General features: G+C 36.2%; 1 protein-coding gene across 4 annotated transcripts in view; it reads right to left on the reverse strand.

Moving 5' to 3' along the window:
- Positions 1–2,125: 2,125 nt before the first annotated feature.
- ABCD3 (ATP binding cassette subfamily D member 3) overlaps positions 2,126–20,172 on the reverse strand; it is a 101,552-nt gene continuing 83,505 nt past the window's right edge. For all 4 annotated transcript variants that reach the window (XM_019031964.4, XM_019031939.4, XM_063696865.1 and 1 more), the window contains 3 exons: positions 14,703–14,807; positions 5,583–5,639; positions 2,126–3,733 (listed from right to left, as the gene is read on the reverse strand). In XM_019031964.4, coding sequence (XP_018887509.1) covers positions 3,656–3,733; positions 5,583–5,639; positions 14,703–14,807 — 240 coding nt within the window. In that variant the 3' untranslated portion in view covers positions 2,126–3,655. The remainder of the gene's footprint in view (positions 3,734–5,582; positions 5,640–14,702; positions 14,808–20,172) is intronic.

Below are 20,172 nucleotides of genomic sequence, written 5' to 3' on the forward strand. Positions count from 1 at the left end.
TCTGATATTAGAATAGTTATCTAATAAAAGATTTATATCCAGAATATAGAATATCTGGAATAGAACATTATTTAAAAGAGGGCCCAGAGACTAAATAGGCACCTCAAAAAAGAGGACATCTAGATAGCCAATAAACATTAAATGAGTTCAACCTCATTAGTCATCAGGGAAATGCAAAATGAAACCACAATGATGGCTGAAGATACATTAAGTAAAAATAAAAATTAAAAAAAGAACACTGGGAATACCAAATCTGTGCAAGGACTAAGAAGACCAGAATTCTTACACACTTATGGTGGCAGTGTAAAAACTGAACAACTTTGGCAGTGCCAAAGCTGAACACATTCCACTCCAGAAATGCACACACATGCGCACCCAAAGACATGCATAAGAGTGTTTCTATGAAGTGTTCCTAACAGCTCCAAACAGAAAACAACCCAATGACCATCAATGGGAAGAGGAATACATAGCCTATTCAATATAGAGATGCTGCTGGTCTTATAATGGAGCTGCATCGCAATAAACTCACAGTAAGTCAAAAATACGTTAAGTCAAAAAATGCATTTAACATCCAGGTAAACCCATCATAAAGCTGAAAACTTGTAAGGTGAACCCTCTGTTAAGTCAGGGATGGTCTGCAATTAACCATTATACAGCAATGAAAGTGAAGGAACTATGGTCACACTTATCATGGATCAATCAGCCTCACAATACTGAGGGTAAGAAGCCATACACAGAAGGGTATCTAATATATATAAAGTCCAGAAACAGGCAAAACCAATTTATGTGATAGAAGTCAGGAGCTAATAATTGGAAGAGAACAAGAAGGAGCCTTTAGTGCTGTAACAATGTTCTATTTCATTTGGTGTTTGGGTGTGGTTACTAGTGTGTATGCTTTCTTACAAATTTATCAATGTTTTTGTACATATACTACAATAAAATGTTTACAAATTTAAAAAATGATTTAACTACATGAGGGGATGTGGCAGAAACAAAGGTGGTAGGGAATGTCTAAAATTGATAAATCAAGAAATAGCTATAAAGGCATATTGTTTAAAAAAATGAAATGCAATTACACCAACTAGAAGAGTTTAAAATCGTTGCTCCTAAGGTTTGGAGGGGATTGCTTTTCAGTTTTTTTGGCACTTTCTTAAAGTGACATGCATATGTTATGTATATGGAAATGGTCAGAACATTCCAATTCTTCACAAAGGAAAAATCACTAATGTAGGTTTAAAAAAAAAGAGACAGCTTCCTGCAGCTAACAATGTCAAAGTCCATCTGTTAGAAGAAAATTCATTCTGCTTCTCAGCACAAATTATGATTTTAAACACCAAGTTTAAAAGTTAAAACTTTACATAAGGTAATGCCAGATGCTATCATATCACCGGTTTTAAGCCAAATGTTAATCATTCAGAAAGGGGAGAAAGAGACAAATGCTAGATATATTTTATTCTATTAATGCAAAACAAACTACCATTGCTGTTTCATGCTTATTTTCTCATTATATAAAAAGTAAAAACTTATTATGAGAACACGGTGATATGTCTTGGCATGCAGCGTGGTGCTCATGGATGAAAGTTCTTATTCTTTGGTTTATTCTTCGGATTAAACTACCATTTCCCACTGCAGTTTCTGGAAGGTGTTAATAGGAATTATGTAGAAAAAGATGTTCCGTGGTCAATCATGTTTCTGAACCAATGGATTTCTTTACTGTGGGTCTTCTAAGAACCACTATTATGTTCGTGTGATTCTCCAGAAGGATCTTCCTCTGTGCCTCAAATGGTGAGGCACTGTAATATTTGTTACATAAAAAAGAAAATAATTAAGGAAAAAAGCCCAAATTATTGTTGTTGTTGTTTTGATGGCAAGAATCATAACAAAAGCAATTATAAGGCAGCTAGGAGAATACTTCTACGAGTAGGTTTAAGGTAACCCAGAAATCTGAAAATCTGAAACTTTCCCATGCCTTAAAATCTTTTCCAAGACGAATAGTATCTTTTAAGGTCTCCTGGCTGTTTGGTAGCATTTGTCAGGTACACAGATTTTACTGAACTTTTCTAAAAGAGAAATTCATTCAATTAAAAACCACACTTGGCAAAACTTTAAAAAAGAGACACTGTGCTAAAAGCATTTTCTGAATTTATTTTTGTGTTTTTCAAGTCAAGACTAAACTATCTATGTTTTCAAGTCAAGGCTGAATTATAAATGAACTTCTCAGTATTTAGATACCAGAATAAAAAGAACAAGCAAAGGTTGTATAGGATATCTGAGTTTTTTTTTTTTTTTTTAATCTGAACAGAAAATAAGTATACAAGTTCGCTAAACAGAAGTGGTAAAAATTGAATGTTACATATTATGGAATTCAGTACATCAGTTTACTTCGGTAGCCAGTGATTGTTATAGTTAATTCTGCAAAAAAACAAAACCAGTTATGCAGAAACAAGAGTACAAAATGCCCCTTTCTGAAGCTCAGTTTGAGAAACTGATTTCGTATCTAGCTTATTGATTATACTGTTTTAATTCTCCCTGTGCAAATAATACATAAAGTCATTAATGATGATTTGATGAACTGAAATCATCTTCTCTTAGGATCGTTTGACATCATAACCCAAATATAAAAAAGTTATTCAAGATTCACAGAGATAAAACAGTGCCTCGGAAACATAATTCACCCATGTATATATAATAATTTTAGAACATACATTTTAAACATAAAATCACAGTCAAAGACAGTGATAGCATTGCATACTCAGTGCATTATTTCATGTAGTGCCTTCCTATGGCTCATTTGGAGTTTAATACCAAATAACCACCACACTTCTAATGAATGGGCTTCTAACACACACAAATTTGTCTAATTCTCTTAAAAATCTAAAACTCTTATAAGACCTTGAGCCTGGCATGTTAAGGACTTTGTGTTTTAATATCCCAAACATTGGGAAGATTAGGTGTGATACATGGTAACCCCTCCTTGTAAGCAAGACTGCACATATACTTTAAACAACTCAATACTGCAGACTGAGAGGGGTACATTTATCGTTTAGTTAAGGAAAACCAAAATGGCTTTTCCTGGAGTCAAATGCACTCCAAGACACACACAAGGAATGAGTATTACTGTGGCAGCTAAAGAAATCTGCCACTGTATAATAAACGCTGTTATGCAATGATGTTAAACATTTAAATAATACATTATGATTTGTTTCCAACTACCATAGGGCACAGGAAAATGAAACTGAAGACTATCTTGCTAGAACAGGACAAATGATGACCCAGTTTTAAATAGGGTTCTTCATTGAAGGAAAAGATAGAGCCATAAAAGTCCAATTAGCTGACTTCGAATGGTTTACATCCCAGGATGAATCAGGTTATAGTGATTGAAGCCCAATTTAATTTAGGCAGGTTTTTAACCACAAGAATAAGGACATTCTTAGTACATATTATTAATTAAACCAACATATACACAATTAGCAATATCCTATATAATATTAAATGTTTTAACAACTTGTTCTCCATTATTCTATATCTAGTTAATTTGTTGCTTTGTTTTTTTTTTAAAAAAAACTAAGCTCAACTTTATTTTACAATGTACTTTGCCTTTCTAAGTATATTCTGTAATTATTTCACTGAAGCAGGTATAGTTCTCCAGATTTCTCTAAGAGCCAAACTCAACTGTATCTTCTGTTATCTGTTTGAATTCATAGTTGCCTCTGCCATCCATATGCAGGTAGTACTACGGGAAAGAAGGGGGAAAAAAAGTCAGTAACTAAGAGTGAATATAGTACTGTCCTTTATGAAAAGTAAAATACATACTTCCTCACTATTTTAAGGGAGCTAAATCTATAAGCATCCCACAAATCAGAATGCTTCCGTAACTCCATGACCAAGGATCTCAGCTACCTGTAGGTTAAACTGTGCTAAATGCAAGACTGTTCCATAGGTCAGTCAGTATTGTTTCCTGTAGCCTGATTTCCTAATCAGCTTGAAATCTCCAGCTTAAGGCTTTTTATTTGTTTTTAATTTAGTAGAGGGGAAAAAGAGCTATAAAAACTGCCGATATATCCTAACCTCTGAAGACACGACAGCAGTTACAAAGCCTTCTGTTTTTATTTAGTGGCTTATTTTCAGAAAGCTTTCTGAGTTTCCATTTTCTGTATTACTATTTCTTAGCTATCCTGGCCCCTCACATTCTAGTTGTGTTCCCCTCCTTCACATGATCACTGGCGTGATGATTACTTTGCTACTTGTCTATACCTCCAAAAGAAGAGGAAGGGTGAAACCCAAATGCTCTCAATTCCTCTCAATGTCCTATGGCTATAATACTTATGAACTTCCGAGAAAACATAAAGGCTTGGCTATATTTTAAATGGCTTTGATTTCTAGTTATTCAATTTCCTGTTCAGTTCATGAAAAATTGACAAGTTATAATATGCCATAAAATAATAAAAGCTATCTTTAAAAGTCACACAGTTATACAGAATTTCACTGAATTTTATTAAGTACTTTCATATAGGCTACCTGTCTAATTTTCATGGTAATCTAAGAGATAGGAAGGTAAGGCTCAATAACTTCATTATACAAAGGAAGCAACTGAGGCTAGAAACATTGGTGCCTGAACCCAGGCTCTCTGACTTCAAATCCTATGCTCTTCATTTTATAACTTGTAGACTATCACCTACATCCTAAAGTTCTTGAAGGTAAAAACTGTAATTAATTTGCATCCCTCATGACACTTAGCTCAGTATCTGGCAAAAAAAGGTCCTTAATCAGGTATGTATTTTGTGGAACAAGGCACCTTTACCATTATTCCAATTTTTCTCAAACCCTTGCTTTTACCTAAAATTTCTATATCATTTAGGAAGGAAAAGAAGGAAAGAAGAGAAGAAAGGAAAGAGGGAAGGGGGAAGGACAGAAAGGAAAGAAGAAAAGAAAGGAAGGAAGAAAGGAAGGGAGGGAGGGAGGGAGGAGGAAAGAAAATAAAGAGAATTAAACTGGGTTTACTTTCAGGTTTTGAGCATTTCACATTGAGTTGAAAAGAACTGACATAGTGAGAATGGCACTACTGAAGCACCAGAATAAGTAATACACGTGCACCGATGTAAGCCTCATTTGAATATCTTTGTAAATTATAGTGACTACCTAATGAATCCTACTTACTACAGTACATTGATAAACATAGCTTATGTTATTCAATCTTCCCCCTTGTAGTCCTGACCTCTATTAAAAATGTCCCTAAATTTTTTGCCATCTAATTCTTCTTAAGACTTTTTCTCCTCTGTCACTGCTGGATAAGAAAAGTTTACTTCACCATATTTGTGATAAGACTATGCAAAGTTTAGTCAGTTACTATCAACAGATAAGAGTCACTTATAAAACTGGAGAAAAACTGTTACACCATTGCTTTCAAAACTGACAACTATAATATTTAAGAAAATCCTATTTTATAAAACAAAACCACCTTTTCTCCTTAAGACATATGTTTAAGGGAATACAAACCATAAAATCTAAAACCATATTAACCTGAATTCATATTTTAAAGAAAATAAAATTTTACTGTACCATTCAATGAAAGAAATACAAACCTCATGATGTTTCCAAAGAGATTTCCTATGAGACACAGTGAAGAGAGTGATGCCAACCTAATACAAAGAAAATGATTTAGGTTTAATCAGTAACAGAGTCACAAATTAAACTAGTCCATGTACTTTAAGCTGTTAAGAGGACAGTCTTCAGTGACTAAAGTTAAAAAGCAATGTCAATGAGAAAAAATTTACAACTGGATGCAAAATGTTTATAGCAATGGAAAGTACTGGCCATCAACCACATAATAAAAACTACCAGGTACTGGCATTAAGTGTATTTTCTTTTGGGCAAAAAACATATCTCCTATCATGTCTCCTATTTTATTGTGAAAAATATATGAGAGGAATATGAGAAGGATAAAAATAGCCAAAGGTCAAAATCAGGAAAAATTAAATCAGTATAGCATTGTTGACAGTCAACTTGCTTTTCAAATACAGGGTCATAATCCCCTACCGTAAACTACTGTTTTGGAATGTGTCTTGGAATTCAGATTTTGAAAATGTATTATTTAACACCCCCAGAGAGTTCTGAAGCAGAATTTTATAATTAAACACATAAATGTTTCTGTAGCAACACACATGGACACTGATATTGAGACACACAGAGTTTAAATATCTTTTGTTAGCTTAGGCGAAGTTTTACCCAGTGAGCTTGCTACAAAATTATGAAAAATGTTTTAAATTTAAGCACTTTCTGGATTTCAGATTGTGAATACGTATTTATAGATCTGTACTTCAGATTTTCAAAAAAAAAAAAAACATTAATAGATAATAGCTGTAGTTGCTCTAGATCAGTGGTTCTCAACCAAGGTGGGGAGGTCAGTGATATTTGTCCCTCAGGGGGACATTTGGCAATGACTGGAGGCATTTTTATTTTCACAACTGAAAGCACTACTGCCATCTAATGGGCAGAGGCCAGGGATGCTTTCTAAACATCCTCCAGTGCACAGCAACCCTCAACCCTGCCCAACTAGGAATTAACAGTTAAAAGGTCAATAGCGCCAGGACTGAGAAACCCCACTCTGGGTCACTGTTCCTCCAAGTGGATCACTCAAGGCTGGCAAATGCATGCTTAGGGCATCTGGGAAATTTCCACCATGGTTCCTTAATTTTATTTTCATTTTGATGATAATTTTTAAAAGATCATTATAAGTATATTCTAGATCATTTTTACCATGAGATTCAAGTTCCTCAGTTTGTATTTACACCTCTGATTGCCAAAGTGATATAACATAAAACTTCTAATGTGTAATAAGTTTGGCTGCACTGTAAAAAGGTTCTTAAATTGGTTAGGAATTGCATAATAAAATAAGCATATTATCAGTATTAATAAAACATATATTTCAACCATACCACACTTTTCTGATTTTTCAGAGCTCATTTAAGATATTATTTCTCTGTTTATGATACTACAATAATTGGATTAGACATCTACTTAATGCACACATTCTTTACACGAGGATATAAAAAATATATGAAGTATATAAGTCAAAATAAAAAGCAAAATGCAAAATAATGAAATTTGAACCTCAGATTCTATCTTTCCTTAATTAAATCCCAAACCACTGGTTTAGTTTCATCTAAACGGTATCACAGGTCTCTTTAATGTTGCAAATTTGAAACTGTATTTAAGTTTTGTCTGTATTTAATGTATTTAATGTGTAAGTTTATATTAGTTTTGTAGCTGTAAAAGAGCTCTAAGCTTAAGGAATTCACACCTCATCATGTTTATACATGTTTAAGTGGTATCACAGTAATTTAAATTATCAATGAGGCCCCATATGAATTTTCTTTTAAATGGAACTGATGTTTTATAGAATTTAGACAGTCTTATGTGGGGACTTCAAGCCTATAGCTAGAGCATAAGAGGAAATCACGTGGTCAAAATTACCAGCAAAGAGCTGCTATGTCATTGAATCAACTGCAGACTACATGGTTTTATGTACATGAGAATACCATAAACATCTCTAATACCTATATATTTGAAAACCAACATGAACAAATGTATAATTATATATTACCAAGGCAAATTCAAGAATAGAAAATAAATCATTAACAAGATAAAATCAGTAGTTAAAATCTTTCTACAAAGAAGAGCAAATTCTTTCATCATCACGCCAGTGCCTCTCAAACTTTAATGTGCATTTGAATCATCTTAGAATTTTGGTAAAATGCAGATTCTGATTTAGCAGGGCTTGAAATTCTGCATTTCTAACAAACCCCTAGGTGACACTGCTGCTGCTGATCATGAACACACTTGGAATAGTAGGAATTCATAATGTATATACTCAATATGACCTTTTTTATTTATTGAGAACTCCCAAAGAACACATACAAAATGTTAAAAATCCTCATCTACCTCATTTACTTACATAGAAACTATAAAACAGATAGGATATACTACATTTGTTCCAAAATTTAACCATAGTATAGATGTTGGTAACAATTTCTCAAAGAAAGAAAACTGATACTATTGAATAATTACTTAAAGAATGGAACCAATAAAGATAGCCTCAGACTTAGCTACTAAAAGCAGCTTTGGTAAAATATTGCTCAGGCTAGAAAATAAAATGGATAAATTAAAAATTGCCAAATAATTATTGTTGAGTTTTATTCATAAAAAAACTCTAATGTTTAAATAAAGTTAATGGAAAAATTGAGAAAAGGTCAGTTTATTAACTCTAAGTAATGAGGTAAAGTGAAATAGATTTAAATATGTTGTTTTATATAAATGAGATATCTTTTATATCTTTTATATCTTTTATATCTCATTTATATATAAATGAGATCTTTTATATCTCATTTATATAAATGAGATGTCTTTTATATCTCATTTATATATAAATGAGATATCTTTTATATCTCATTTATATATGAGATCTTTTATATCTCATTTATATATAATGAGATATCTTTTCTATCTCATTATATATAAATGAGATATCTTTTCTATCTCATTTATATATAAATGAGATATCTTTTCTATCTCATTTATAAATGAGTTATCTTTTATATCTCATTTATATATAAATGAGATATCTTTTATATCTCATTTATATGAGATATCTTTTATATCTCATTTATATGAGATATCTTTTATATCTCATTTATATATGAGATATCTTTTATATCTCATTATATATAAATGATATCTTTTATATTTTATCTCTCATTTATATAAAACAACATATTTAAATCTATTTCCCATATATAAAGAGAATTATAAAGAGATTTAAATATGTTGTTTTATATAAATGAGATATCTTTTATATCTCATTTATATATCAATGAGATATCTTTTATATGACTACCTAAAATTTCTATATCATTTAGGAAGGAAAAAAAGGAAAAAGGAAGGAAAGAAGAGAAGAAATCAGTAGTGAGGGTCCTGTCTGTTAGAAGGAAAACTAACAAACAGAAAGGACATCCACACCAAAACCCCATCTGTACATCACCGTCATCAAAGACCAAAAGTAGATAAAACCACAAAGATGGGGAAAAAACAGAGCTGAAAAACTGGAAACTCTAATAAGCAGAGTGCCTCTCCTCCTCTAAAGGAACGCAGTTCCTCACCAGCAACGGAACAAAGCTGGACGGAGAATGACTTTGACGAGCTCAGAGAAGAAGGCTTCAGACGATCAAATTACTCCGAGCTACGGGAGGAAATTCAAACCAAAGGCAAAGAAGTTGAAAACTTTGAAAAAAGTTTAGAAGAATGTATAACTAGAATAACCAATACAGAGAAGTGCTTAAAGGAGCTGATGGAGTTGAAAACCAAGGCTCGAGAACTACGTGAAGAATGCAGAAGCCTCAGGAGCCGATGCGATCAACTGGAAGAAAGGGTATCAGTGATGGAAGATGAAGTGAATGAAATGAAGCGAGAAGGGAAGTTTAAAGAAAAAAGAACAAACAGAAACGAGCAAAGCCTCCAAGAAATATGGGACTATGTGAAAAGACCAAATCTACATCTGATTGGCGTACCTGAAAGTGACGGGGAGAATGGAACCAAGTTGGAAAACACTCTGCAGGATATTATCCAGGAGAACTTCCCCAATCTAGCAAGGCAGGCCAACACTCATATTCAGGAAATACAGAGAACGCCACAAAGATACTCCTCGAGAAGAGCAACTCCAAGACACATAATTGTCAGATTCACCAAAGTTGAAATGAAGGAAAAAATATTAAGGGCAGCCAGAGAGAAAGGTCGGGTTACCCACAAAGGGAAGCCCATCAGACTAACAGCGGATCTCTCGGCAGAAACTCTACAAGCCAGAAGAGAGTGGGGGACAATATTCAACATTCTTAAACAAAAGAATTTTCAATGCAGAATTTCATATCCAGCCAAACTAAGCTTCATAAGTAAAGGAGAAATAAAATACTTTACAGACAAGCAAATGCTGAGAGATTTTGTCACCACCAGGTCTGCCCTAAAAGAGCTCCTGAAGGAAGCACTAAACATGGAAAGGAACAACTGGTACCAGCCACTGCAAAATCATGCCAAAATGTAAAGACCATCGAGACTAGGAAGAAACTGCATGAACTAACGAGCAAAATAACCAGCTAACATCATCATGACAGGATCAAATTCACACATAACAATATTAACTTTAAATGTAAATGGACTAAATGCTCCAATTAAAAGACACAGACTGGCAAATTGGAGAAGGAGTCAAGACCCATCAGTGTGCTGTATTCAGGAAACCCATCTCATGTGCAGAGACACACATAGGCTCAAAATAAAACGATGGAGGAAGATCTACCAAGCAAATGGAAAACAAAAAAAGGCCGGGGTTGCAATCCTAGTCTCTGATAAAACAGACTTTAAACCAACAAAGTTCAAAAGAGACAAAGAAGGCCATTACATAATGGTAAAAGGATCAATTCAACAAGAAGAGCTAACTATCCTAAATATATATGCACCCAATACAGGAGCACCCAGATTCATAAAGCAAGTCCTGAGTGACCTACAAAGAGACTTAGACTCCCACACATTAATAATGGGAGACTTTAACTCCCCACTGACAACATTAGACAGATCAACAAGACAGAAAGTCAACAAAGATACCCAGGAATTGAACTCAGCTCTGCACCAAGCAGACCTAATAGACATCTACAGAACTCTCCACCCCAAAGCAACAGAATATACATTTTTTTCAGCACCACACCACACCTATTCCAAAATTGACCACATACTTGGAAGTAAAACTCTCCTCAGCAAATGTAAAAGAACAGAAATTATAACAAACTATCTCTCAGACCACAGTGCAATCAAACTAGAACTCAGGATTAAGAATCTCACTCAAAACCACTCAACTACATGGAAACTGAACAACCTGCTCCTGAATGACTACTGGGTACATAACGAAATGAAGGCAGAAATAAAGATGTTCTTTGAAACCAACGAGAACAAAGACACAACATACCAGAATCTCTGGGATGCATTCAAAGCAGTGTGTAGAGGGAAATTTATAGCACTAAATGCCCACAAGAGAAATCACGAAAGATCCAAAATTGACACCCTAACATCACAATTAAAAGAACTAGAAAAGCAAGAGCAAACACATTCAAAAGCTAGCAGAAGGCAAGAAATAACTAAAATCAGAGCAGAACTGAAGGAAATAGAGATGTAAAAAGCCCTTCAAAAAATTAATGAATCCAGGAGCTGGTTTTTTGAAAGGATCAACAAAATTGATAGACTGCTAGCAAGACTAATAAAGAAAAAAAGAGAGAAGAATCAAATAGACACAATAAAAAATGATAAAGGGGATATCACCACCGATCCCACAAAAATACAAACTACCATCGGAGAATACTACAAACACCTCTACGCAAATAAACTAGAAAATCTAGAAGAAATGGATAAATTCCTCGACACATACACTCTCCCAAGACTAAACCAGGAAGAAGTTGAATCTCTGAATAGACCAATAACAGGAGCTGAAATTGTGGCAATAATCAATAGCTTACCAACCAAAAAGAGTCCAGGACCAGATGGATTCACAGCCGAATTCTACCAGAGGTACAAGGAGGAACTGCTACCATTCCTTCTGAAACTATTCCAATCAATAGAAAAAGAGGGGATCCTCCCTAACTCATTTTATGAGGCCAGCATCATCCTGATACCAAAGGCAGGCAGAGACACAACCAAAAAAGAGAATTTTGGACCAATATCCTTGATGAACATTGATGCAAAAATCCTCAATAAAATACTGGCAAACCGAATCCAGCAGCACATCAAAAAGCTTATTCACCATGAATCAAGTGGGCTTCATCCCTGCGATGCAAGGCTGGTTCAATATACACAAATCAATAAATGTAATCCAGCATATAAACAGAACCAAAGACAAAAACCACGATTACCTCAATAGATGCAGAAAAGGCCTTTGACAAAATTCAACAACCCTTCATGCTAAAAACTCTCAATAAATTAGGTATTGATGGGACCTATCTCAAAATAATAAGAGCTATCTATGACAAACCCACAGCCAATATCATACTGAATGGGCATAAACTGGAAGCATTCCCTTTGAAAACTGGCACAAGACAGGGATGCCCTCTCTCACCACTCCTATTCAACAAAGTGTTGGAAGTTCTGGCCAGGACAATTAGGCAGGACAAGGAAATAAAGGGTATTCAATTAGGAAAAGAGGAAGTCAAATTGTCCCTGTTTGCAGATGACATGATTGTATATCTAGAAAACCCCATTGTCTCAGCCCAAAATTTCCTTAAGCTGATAAGCAACTTCAGCAAAGTCTCAGGATACAAAATCAATGTACAAAAATCACAAGCATTCTTATACACCAACAACAAACAGCCAAATCACGAGTGAACTCCCATTCACAATTGCTTCAAAGAGAATAAAATACCTAGGAATCCAACTTACAAGGGATGTGAAGGACCTCTTCAAGGAGAACTACAAAACACTGCTCAAGGAAATAAAAGAGGATACAAACAAATGGAAGAACATTCCATGCTCATGGGTAGGAAGAATCAATATCGTGAAAATGGCCATACTGCCCAAGGTAATTTACAGATTCAATGCCATCCCCATCAAGCTACCAATGACTTTCTTCACAGAATTGGAAAAAACTAAAGTTCATATGGAACCAAAAAAGAGCACGCATCGCCAAGTCAATCCTAAGCCAAAAGAACAAAGCTGGAGGCATCACACTACCTGACTTCAAACTATACTACAAGGCTACAGTAACCAAAACAGCATGGTACTGGTACCAAAACAGAGATATAGATCAATGGAACAGAACAGAGCCCTCAGAAATAACGCCGCATATCTACAACTATCTGATCTTTGACAAACCTGAGAAAAACAAGCAATGGGGAAAGGATTCCCTACTTAATAAATGGTGCTGGGAAAACTGGTTAGCCATATGTAGAAAGCTGAAACTGGATCCCTTCCTTACATCTTATACAAAAATAAATTCAAGATGGATTAAAGACTTAAACGTTAGACCTAAAACCATAAAAACCCTAGAAGAAAACCTAGGCATTACCATTCAGGACATAGGCATGGGCAAGGACTTCATGTCTAAAACACCAAAAGCAATGGCAACAAAAGCCAAAATTCACAAATGGGATCTAATTAAACTAAAGAGCTTCTGCGCAGCAAAAGAAACTACCATCAGAGAGAACAGGCAACCCACAAAATGGGAGAAAATTTTCGCAACCTACTCATCTGACAAAGGGCTAATATCCAGAATTTACAATGAACTCAAACAAATTTACAAGAAAAAAACAAACAACCCCATCAAAAAGTGGGCGAAGGACATGAACAGACACTTCTCAAAAGAAGACATTTATGCAGCCAAAAAACACATCAAACAATGCTCACCATCACTGGTCATCAGAGAAATGCAAATCAAAACCACAATGAGATACCATCTCACACCAGTTAGAATGGCGATCATTAAAAAGTCAGGAAACAACAGGTGCTGGAGAAGATGTGGAGAAATAGGAACACTTTTACACTGTTGGTGGGACTGTAAATTAGTTCAACCATTGTGGAAGTCAGTGTGGCGATTCCTCAGGGATCTAGAACTAGAAATATCATTTGACCCAGCCATCCCATTACTGGGTATATACCCAAAGGACTATAAATCATGCTGCTATACAGACACATGCACACGTATGTTTACTGCGGCATTATTCACAATAGCAAAGACTTGGAACCAACCCAAATGTCCAACAATGATAGACTGGATTAAGAAAATGTGGCACATATACACCATGGAATACTATGCAGCCATAAAAAATGATGAGTTCACATCCTTTGTAGGGACATGGATGAAATTGGAAATCATCATTCTCAGTAAACTTTCACAAGAACAAAAAACCAAACACTGCATATTCTCACTCATAGGTGGGAATTGAACAATGAGAACACATGGACACAGGAAGGGGAACATCACACTCTGGGGACTGTTGTGGGGTGGGGGGAGGGGGGAGGGATAGCATTGGGAGATATACCTAATGCTAGATGATGAGTTAGTGGGTGCAGTGCACCAGCATGGCACATGTATACATATGTAACTAACCTGCACATTGTGCACATGTACCCTAAAACTTAAAGTATAATAATAATAAATTTTAAAAAATAAATAAATAAATCTTTTAACATAAAAGTTAAAAACTTTTGTATCTCATTTATATATAAGTGAGATATCTTTTGTATCTCATTTATATATAAATGAGATATCTTTTGTATCTCATTTATATATAAATGAGATATCTTTTGTACCTCATTTATATATAAATGAGATATCTTTTGTACCTCATTTATATATAAATGAGATATCTTTTGTACCTCATTTATATATAAATGAGATATCTTTTGTACCTCATTTATATGAGATATCTTTTATATCTCACTTATATAAAACAACATATTTAAATCTATTTCCCATATATAAAGAGAATTATATACAGAACTGTATTTATAATTCTTTTTCGTTTATTCATATGTTTCAAATCTTTATTAAAACAAGAAATCTTTTGGTAGAAATTTTGTTACTTAGTGACCTGGAATCTTCTCTTTGGACAGATTTGGACATAGCTTACACTAGGTAGGAGGCCGTGGCTCCTCAAACTGAGCACCTGCATACTTACCTTTCGACAATGACTATAAATGTAGCCTTCCACGTCGACACTAACTGCACTTGTGCATTCATCCAAAATGGCAAACTGGGGTTTATGATAAAATAATCTTGCCATCTGAAGCATAAAAAAAAATTTTTGTGTAAAACACAGGCAGACCTAAAATTAGTAAGCCGAAACAAACTTATGTTAAATATGCATTTGTAGTCTTGTAAATCAAAAGCATAAAAATTATTCTAATTCAAAAAATCTACTTCCCAGAAATAGAAACAATATAAACATAACTGTTTTTGCTGTCATCCTGAACAAAGGGAAAAACTTACTTCATGGGAAATACTAATTGCTCAGAGTAAAACACAAAGCTTAAGACTGATGAGAGAGGAAGTTTCAAACTAGTATTAAAGAAAGCTCACTAAACAAATAAGATTACAGAGTACATATTTTAACCAAATCTCAGAATTCAGACTAGATGACTCCGACGCAAAAGGGTCTCTATTTTAAATATTTTGTTGCTTAAGTAGTGGTACCAATTAATATTCTCACCAATAATTTTTATTGTACCTGTTTTACATCCCCATTGTCAGTTCTGGTTGTGCTCATTTTTTTAAGCCTTTGCTAATTTTATAAATGAAAATTAACATCAAAATTATAGCATACATTTCTTTGACTATCAGGAATGATGAACATTTTCCTACATTTATGTTCCCATGTATTTGCTGGGGATTGTTTATTCTGACCTTTAGTCTAACAGATATTCCAATTTTTGTCATCTGCCCCGACAAGATCTCCATGTTTAAGACCAATGGGGCACTCTTCTACCCTTAATTTATCTTCTCTGCAACATTCTCCTTAGAAGACCACTCCATCCTTCTTGAGAAAGTGATAGTGCAACCATGCACCTAAGTTTCCTCCTACTTCTGAGGATCCTTTCTCAGCTTCTTTTCTAGCACTTTCTCCTTCACTCGACCATTAAATACTGGAGCTCCTTAGGGCTAATTTCTAGGTCTCCTCCTCTTTTTCCTGTATTCTGTCAGTGATCTCATCCAATCTTCTGATTTCAAATACTATTTACATTTTATAAACTTGCAATATGCATCTCTCACTCATACTTCTCAAATTTCCAGATATATAAAAATATCAGCCAGGCACAGTGGCTCACGCCTATAATCCCAGCACTTTGTGAGGTTGTCGCAGGAGCCATTGCTAGAGATCAGGAGTTTGAAACCAGCCCAGGCAACACAGGGAAACCACATCTCTTAAAAAAAAAAAAAAAAAATTAGCCAAGCATGGTGGTGTTCACCTGTGGTTCCAACTACTCAGGAGGCTAAGACAGGAGGGCTTGAGCCCAGTAGGTCAAGGCTGAAGGCTGTAGTGAGCTATGATCAGGCCACTGCACTCCAGCTTGGCTGAAACAGCAAGACACTATCTCAAAAAACAAACATTTTAAATTTAAAACATTTAAAAAATTAAAAATAAAAATTCCTCTTTGAGTTTCTACTTGGGTATCTCACAGGACTCTCAAACGTTAAAAGTCTAAAACTCAAATGTAATTTCTAGATTTTCCCTCTAAAATCCATTCCCTTCCCTAATCTTGAACACTTCAGCAAATGAAACTATCAAACAGTTGTTCCAGCTAGAAAGCCAGGAGTCCTCCCTGGTCTGGTCCTTCCCTTTTCCTCTTCCCTTTCACTCTCCCACAGCTATTTTTAAAATGAACTAAAAAGTCCATTCAAGAAACAAATGTGAAGTTTCAAGTTCACTCACTTTTCCTCATCTCCACAAACATGCCCTTAGCCCAGAGCACACTCATCTCCTGTCTGGATAGACTACAAGTAGCCTCCTACCACTTCTGCTGCTCCTCTCCAGTCCACTCTCCATGTAACCAGAGAACATCTTTCACAAATGTCAATCAGGGAACTTCACTCTCTGGCTTAAAACCCTTCAACAACTTCTCATTTCACTTAAAACTCAAACTCCTTACCACAGTCTACAAGACCTGCACAATCTTATTTCTACTCACGCTCTAACCTCAACATTCTAGCCAACACCGCCTCCTCTCAACTGCTAGGAACAAGGTGCTTTATGCCTTAGAGCCTTAAACACACATCATTCTTTTCTTATGTCTCAAATGCCTTATTCTGTTCCTTAGAGCTTTCAGATTTCTGCTTATAACGTCATCTCAGGCAAACCTACCCTCATCCCTAGCCACAATCCAAGTGGGTCCTTTCTGTAACACCTCTGAAGCACTTCATATATGATCCCAGCACTTTGTGGGGCTGAGGAGGGCAGATCACTTGAGGCTAGGAGTTCGAGACTAGCCTGGCCAACATGGTGAAACCTCGTATCTACTAAAAATACAAAAATTAGCCAGTCATGGTGGTGCATACCTGTAGTCCCAGCTACCTGGGAGGCTGAGGAATAAGAATCGCTTGTACCTGGCCGGGCGCAGCAGCTCACACCTGTAATCCCAGCACTTTGGGAGGCTGAGGCAGGCAGATCACAAGGTTAGGAGTTCAAGACGAGCCTGGCCAACATAGTGAAACCCTGTCTCTACTAAAAATACAAAAATTAGCTGGGCATGGTGGTGCGTGCCTGTAGTCCCAGCTACTCGGGAGGCTGAGGCAGGAGAATCGCTTGAACCCAGGAGGTGGAGGTTATAGTAAGCTGAGATCGTGCCACTGCACTCCAGTTTGGGCAACAGAGTGAGACTTTGTCTCAAAAAAAAAAAAAAAGAATCACTTGTACCTGACAGGTGAAGGTTGCAGTGAGCCAAGATTGCGCCACTGCACTCCAGCCTAGGTGAAACAGTGAGACTCTGCCTCGAAAAAAAAAAAAAAAAAATTCAGAAAAGCAGAGACTGTTTTAATCATTACCATGTACTTGACACTTATATATGGGTAGCATTCAACTATCTAATAAATGAATGACTAAAACAGCTTTCCACCTGTTTGCATGAAGTGAGGAAGGGGAGGCAGCAAGTACAGACTATGAAAAAGTTCAACTGTGCAGAAAATGAAAGGTACAGATCACAGAGAAGCTTTGGCTAAGGCAGAGTTTGCTTTTTAGATCAAAGAGACCTGAAAAATGTCTTTCCACAAGAGAAGGACTAGAAGAGGTTAAATGTAGGTGGGGGCTGCGGGAGGGGATATAACTGAAGGAAAAGGATGTGATAAAGTCAGAAGACAGAGGCTCCATAAACATAGATGGAAGTATTTGCCTTTCTCAAGAAGGATGACAAATCCTCCAAGAGAGCGGAAGTAGGGAGGTCAGGACAGAGCAGCACACAGTTAATTAAGAGGAATGGTTATCTGAGGGCATTCCACCAATGCCTCTCCTCTCTGCTCCCAAAGGACTCTCTGCATACGTTCATCACCACACTTACTACATGACATGGACATTTTCTCATCATGTGTCTCTCTCGCTCCCACTATGCTGTCAGCTACTTAATGCCACAAAACAAGAAAGTTGTAAAGCAGGAGTGTCCAATTTTTTGGTTTCCCTGGGCCACACTGGAAGAAGAAGAATTGTCTTGGGCCACACATAAAATACACTACCACTAACGATATCTGATGAGCTTAAAAAAAATCACACACACAAAAAAATCTCATAAGATTTTAAGAAAGTTTATGAATTTGTGTTAGGTTGCATTCAAAGCTGTCCTGGGCTGCATGTGTCCGTGAGCCACAGGTTGGACAAGCTTGTTGTAAAGTGAATAAGCATATGCACACTGCAACCATACTGCTTGCCTAAGCCTGACAAAGCCCCCACCACCAGCATTAACATTTACTAGCTGTCTTTGCTTGGCCAGCTACTGAACTGCACAAAAGTTCAATTTCCTCTGTAAAATGGGGCGCGGTGGCTCACGCATGAAATCCCAGCACATTGGGAGGTCGAGGCAGGTGGATCACTTGAGGTCAGGAGCTCGAGACCAGCCTGGCCAACATGGTGAAACCCCATCTCTACTAAAAAAAATACAAAAATTAGCCAGGCGTGGTGGTGCATGCCTGTAATCCCAGCTACTTGGGAGGCTGAGGCAGGAGAATCTCTTGAACCTGGGAGGCAGAGAAAAAAATACAAAAATTAGCCAGGCATGGTGGTGCATGCCTGTAATCCCAGATACTTGGGAGGCTGAGGCAGGAAAATCTCTTGAACCTGGGAGGCAGAGATGACGGTAAGCTGAGATTGTGCCACTGCACTCCGGCCTGGGCGACAGAATGAGACTCTGTCTCAAAAAAAAAAAAAAGTAGGGGGCATTCCCAGTTCTTACCTCACAGGACTGTTGTGAGGATGAAATGAGATCACCTGTGTAAGGTGCCTGACATACTGTCTGTCATCTTTTCAGCACTCAGTAAAAACTAGCTGTCATTTAACTGAAATAATAGCCTATCTTTCTTTGAGAAGTAGAAGGCGAGTTATTCTGCCAAGTGCAGTGGGTTAAGTAATGGGGTAGAAAACCCAAAATTGGTAGTTTTAAAATGATTGTCATGAAAAATGAGAGAAGGATAAAAATAAGTAAAATGATTGCTAAGCCATGCTGTGAGCCCATCTGATGTTTTTTAGCTGTGCTCAGAAGAGTGGTTAGAGAAGTACCAAGGCAAATAACTGGGCTGGGATTTAGGTAATAGGATGACACAAAAAGTGGGAAAGGAAGTTAAGGGGAAGGGATGAACTGTTCATTCCTTAAGAAATATATCTTATCTCCTATGGGCCACACCCTGGATTATGAAGTCTGTACTGGACAGGAAAGGAGGCAGAGACAGAAAAGGACTGATCAATTGTAAGGAAAGGGAAGGATTAATATTCTAGAGATCTCAGGGAATTTGAGAAAGGGGGATAGTTGCTAATTTAAGGTAAAAAAAAGATTTACAAAAATGGATTAAAAAAACACTAAAAATTTTATAACAGTGGTATCTCTGGTAAAGGGGTTTGGCCCAGTTTATACTTAAATAAATATTCCACTTTTCCATCATATATACTTTTTCATAATTCAAAATAAGAAAAGTTATTACTAAACAGGAAGAGCAAGAAAAATGGAGTGGAAAAGATAACTTTTGGTCAGAAACACAAGATATCCCAAATTGTGACATTAGCTGGAGCAACCCTGGCTGACTCACTGTTCTAAGTGCCTAGGCCTTTTAGGTCTGTTCTTCCTAAAGATTCTAATACCTACTTTCCCCTCAACTTTCTACTTTGGTAATTTTCAATCCTACCAAAAAACTGAAAGGACAGTAAAATGAATACACATATATAATCTTTACCTAATTTCACCAACGTTAGTATTTGTAGCGTTAGCCTTCTCCTTTCCACCCTCTGAAACAAAACAACAGGCTCTCTTTTACACATCACATTCAATTCTCTAGACAATGGCTTACACAGAACACACCCTGCCAATGGCTTGGCCATGCTCCAGTTATATATGCAGTGGTGTCACAGGTGAGCTTTCCCCATTTCCCAAACGCCTCTATTATGGATCATGTTTTGT

This window comes from Gorilla gorilla, chromosome 1, assembly GCF_029281585.2.
Source record: "Gorilla gorilla gorilla isolate KB3781 chromosome 1, NHGRI_mGorGor1-v2.1_pri, whole genome shotgun sequence".
NCBI classification, from domain to species: Eukaryota; Metazoa; Chordata; class Mammalia; order Primates; family Hominidae; genus Gorilla; species Gorilla gorilla.